This window comes from Lathyrus oleraceus, chromosome 7 (assembly GCF_024323335.1).
Source record: "Lathyrus oleraceus cultivar Zhongwan6 chromosome 7, CAAS_Psat_ZW6_1.0, whole genome shotgun sequence".
In the NCBI taxonomy this organism is placed as follows: domain Eukaryota; kingdom Viridiplantae; phylum Streptophyta; class Magnoliopsida; order Fabales; family Fabaceae; genus Lathyrus; species Lathyrus oleraceus.
In genome coordinates, this window is record NC_066585.1 from 408,051,768 (window position 1) to 408,056,459 (window position 4,692).

General features: G+C 31.3%; 1 protein-coding gene across 1 annotated transcript; it reads right to left on the bottom strand.

Annotated features, from left to right (window-relative positions):
- Positions 1 to 1,941: 1,941 nt before the first annotated feature.
- Positions 1,942 to 3,771, bottom strand: LOC127100642 (uncharacterized GPI-anchored protein At4g28100). Its single transcript, XM_051037886.1, has 2 exons — positions 2,707 to 3,771; positions 1,942 to 2,530 (listed from the first exon to the last, which is right to left on the bottom strand). Exons 1-2 carry the CDS (start codon positions 3,346 to 3,348, stop codon positions 2,216 to 2,218), a joined length of 957 nt encoding a protein of 318 aa, XP_050893843.1. The 5' UTR covers positions 3,349 to 3,771; the 3' UTR covers positions 1,942 to 2,215.
- Between the last annotated feature and the right edge of the window lie 921 nt (positions 3,772 to 4,692).

The window sequence follows — 4,692 nt, forward strand, 5'->3', positions numbered from 1 at the left end:
GATTTTAACAAATTTACTATTTTATTTTTTACTATACATTCAACTTTTTCAAAAATTTGAAGGAGTTTACACCCCCACAAATGTGTACCGGATAGCTATCAGAAATGTCATCAGGTACGTTTTTTTGTTTACCAAATAATTTGAAGTTATGTTATCTGTTTTGTATTTTATCTTTTATTGGAGAACAATTGCAAAGTTAAATGTTGAATTTGTGTACCAGAAAACTTGTTATTAAGATATTCGGTGATCCATATTTTGGTAACCGAAATACTTAATGGTAAGTTATTCGGTAATCTTTTTATTTTATTTTATGTTAAAGTTGGGGAAATTCCTTTATAAATATGCGATAAAAATCCAATATGTATAGATACCTCTTATGCATTCTCAACTATACAAGTATTCGATATACAAGAAGAGGCGATAAGATTAATTAAAGAGGTTGGAATTAGAAATAAATTTTATATTATCATCACTCGTTCAGATACCGAAATAGTTAAGAGATAGAAAAGCAACAAATTAATATTTGATTTTGGTAAATGCGGAAAATATAAGAATATAGATAGTGGAACACAAAGTGTCACTAAGAAATATGGATGTTCACTCAAAATACTATCGAAAGATTTATCTCAGGCATTCATATATGTTAGGACAGTCTTGATTTATAACGTCGACATATTTTGTTTTCTTTCCACCAAACTCCACCATCATCGTGTTACCCTTTCAAACTTACTCATTTCATCCATTTTTATAGATCATTATCGTTCTCATCAATATATTTGTCATGTTCAACAGTATTTTAGTATCGTTGTTTAATTCAATATTAGTTGTCGTTATGACATTCCCATTTCTTGGTCTATTAAGATTATATTCTTCTTTATTTTAGATATTTATTTTTTGTTTTTCTTTATAGAATATTCATTTTTGTTTAATTATGGTTTGACTTATTATTCTTGAATTAAGTATAATATTATATTTATTTTTTGTATTATATCTTTATTTAGTTCACATATTTTGAATGGTTTGAATTTTATTTAAGATATTTTATTGTTTATTGTATGTATTATATTTTTCTATATTTTGTTTAAGTTTATTTTATTGCAATTCATTAGCGTATTCTAATTGTTTTTGGATTATGGTTGAAATTAAATTTATCATTCTACTATGTTTTTTGTGTGTGTATCATTGCTCTTATTTACATTTTTATTTAAGCATTTCAAGTTTCAACTAAATTTAATTGATGGAATCAATTTAACTTTAAATCAAATGTCTTGTTAATTCCACCTCCGGTATGAATTTTAAAACATTGGTCAAGATAAAAAACTATTTGCATATTTGTATCTGGTTAATATATTTCCTTCATCTCAAAATAGATATTCTCTTTCATGATTTTATTTATTTAAAATTATTTATAATTTTAAAAGAGATTAATTACTATAAATTATCAAGATAAAAAAATTTACACGGTGGATTCATCATCATCACCCGTTTGCATTAGTTTATAGGTTTTGAAAATAAAAGTCAAACTTATTTCAATATACAACGTCTAAGATTAACGGACGGTGTAAAATCATTTTATAATGTCAGTGTATTTCAATTAAATCTATTTCAAAATATCAATGTTATATTTATTATTTCTTTCTATTATTAATTTACTTTTATTTATTGTATTTTAATTTATATAATTATTTTACTATTTATTATTAATAAAATTATTTTAATAAATAATATTTATTTTATCACTAAAATTAACACAATTAATCACATTCTTAAAATATATAAAAACCTCAAATATCTATCAAGAGAGAGTAACATTTAAGATGAACATTGTGTCTCAAAGTTTATAAAATATATATATATATATATAATTGATTTTTTTCTAAGTTCTCTTAAATTGATGAAATTAGATTATAAATGAGATAAATAAACTTTGAACACAGTTAGTCACTCATAATATTTAAATTTTAATACAAGTTGTTTTAATCTTTGAACAACTAGTTATATGAGACATGAATCTGTAATTTACAGGTCAAAATATAAAACCTCTTTAGAAAACATCCTCCAAGGTTGATTTTGTCCACTAGCTTAACTTCTTCACGTGACAAAAGCATCCAAGAATTAGGCCAATAGACGTGAAAAAAGGACAAGAAAAAAGAGAGAAGAGGATGGCACTGAGAACTGAGAAGCAAAAAAAAATTAACTAAACAGTTACAACCTTTTAAACAAAAGAACAAAACAACATGATTAAAGTTAAAACAGTAACCCATAATCTGGACGGCCAAGATGGCGCATGACCACTTTCAAATTGAAGAGAATCAACGGCTAAAGGCATGTTTTCTTGATCAGGACTACACTTTGATTCATGCGGATGAGCACTGTACATCATGGCACGTAGAACTGCTGAAACGGTAGGTATGTATGTCGTTTTGTTCTTCGCAAGTAGCCATGTCAAACCCATCAGTTCACAGTCTCTGTTAAACATCTTCTTAACCCTTTCACTCCCTCCTTTCGTCCCGTTCTTGAAACTCTTCACCTATTTAAAGTAAATTAAAATATAAAATTTACACTCATTTCATAATCAGATGTTAAATCATTAAAAAATGAAAAAGTTCCTAATAATTGACAAATATAGAATGAATGAACATAATAAACTAATAAAAGTGTATTTTTCTACGATGATAATGATAATATGAGATAAAAGTGAAGAACCTTTTGTAGGGCAGAGAGGCATTTGGTGCAACCAGAATAAGAAGCGTTACGGCAGTTATTTTCCAAGTTACGAACAGCGGCGGTCGGAGTAGCGTTTTTCTGCGAACCAGAAACGTTAAACGCAGCGGGGCATGATAAGGAGCTTATTTGATGGAGCCGAATTCCACAGAAGCAAAGAATCGCGTCGCAAGTTGCGTTAGGTTGAGGTATTCGGATGTTACGAGTGAGTAACGAGTCTTGCAACGAGTTGACGCATTTCTGCGAGTCGTCCGGCATCATTGGAAGTTCTCCGCTTGACGGAGCTGGAGCGTCGGCGGTTACTTCGAGGGCGGAACGAGCGTGTGCGGCGAAGAGCCAGGCTGCGAGGACGGGGCAGCATCGGCTCCGGTCTAGGTCTTTTCCGCATGCGTCTTTGACTCCGCCGAAGAGTTCGTTGGATAAGTCGAGCTTGCAGATTTGAGCTTGGGTTTGAACCGGAAATGCGGGGACGGTGTTTGATGGAGGGTATTCTCCCGGTTTAAGAGGCTGGTTCGGGTCGGTTACCGGTTGGGATAATAAACCGGCAAGAGAGAAGGGTGGGAGTAGAAGTAGTAGTGAGGAGGAGAAAAGAAAGCACGCGAGAATGGAAGTGAATGATTGCATTTTGATTTTGGGAGAAGATAAAGAAAAAGGAAAAGTGAGTTTGTGTGTGAGAGAGAAAAAGAGAAAGAGAAAGAAATGAAAGAATTTGTGTGGGCGTAGAAGGGGATGGCGATGGGTTGAAAAGGATGAGACTTTTGGGAACGGTTTGTTAATCAGATAAAGTGATTTTGGGTTTTCTTGGAAATTATAGAAAGAGGAGATTCCTGAGAAGAAGAGAAGAAGGGAGGTAGTATAGTATAGTATAGTGTTTCTGGTTCTACTTTTTCTCTCAGATCATAGACCCATGATTTGACTACGGAATTGCTTTTTTCTTTTAAGGGGAAAAATACTACTACAGCTTTGCTAAACAACGCATGTTAAAGCGTGGGAAATGAATTGGTGAAAGGTTTTTTTTTTCTTACTTTTTGTTTTGTTGGTTATCTTACTTAATCCATGTGAGTCATCTCACTAATTTGTGTTTCTTTGTGGAGAAAGTGTTATACTTTTTTTTGCACAATGAGAAAAAGTTATACTCTAGTCACCACTCACTCACCACTACTTTCCAGTTCCACACAAATAAATAATACTTTATCCATCGTTTTTTTTATAGATATTCATAATTTTTTTAATATATTAATAAAATTAATAAATTTAATCTATCGTTTTTTTTATAGATATTCATAATTTTTTTAATATATTAATAAAATTAATAAATCTAATATATTTATTATCTAAGGTGATTTTCTATGAAAAAAATTGGTAAGTAAATGTGGGTTTTTTTACCGAGATAACCCACATTTTCGAAAAAATTCCCAAAATACTCCACTTTTCAGGAAAATTCCCAAAATACCCCAAATTTAGGAGGAGGCGCCAATTGGATTGGCGACCCCTCTTAAAAATTGCAAGGAGGCGCCAATTGGATTGGCTAGGGCACCTGCCCTAGCCAATCCAATTGGCGCCTATGTGTTATTTTTAAGAGGAGGCGCCAATTCAATTGGCGACTCCCTTAAAAAAGCCTAAAATGAAAAAACCTCCAACATGAAAATTGTAGATCTTTTCAAGACAATGAATTTGGATATAAATTTTGCATCATTTGGATTTTTTATGAGAAAGTTATGGGCAGTTGAAGTTGGATTGCTGAGTTTTTGAACTATTATCTGACCTATAATGTCTTGCATTATTTCATGTGTTTCTTTTAGAGTTATGAAATTTTGTCCAACATAACAACTGAAGTAGACATCTTAAATTTTGCAATGCACTTGGTCCCACCTCAAAATAATTAAAAATGAGTGAGTTAGGTCCCTGCGAACTTGACCCAAAATTAGGGTTTCTGTCAAAATGACCTATAATGTCTTGCATTATTTC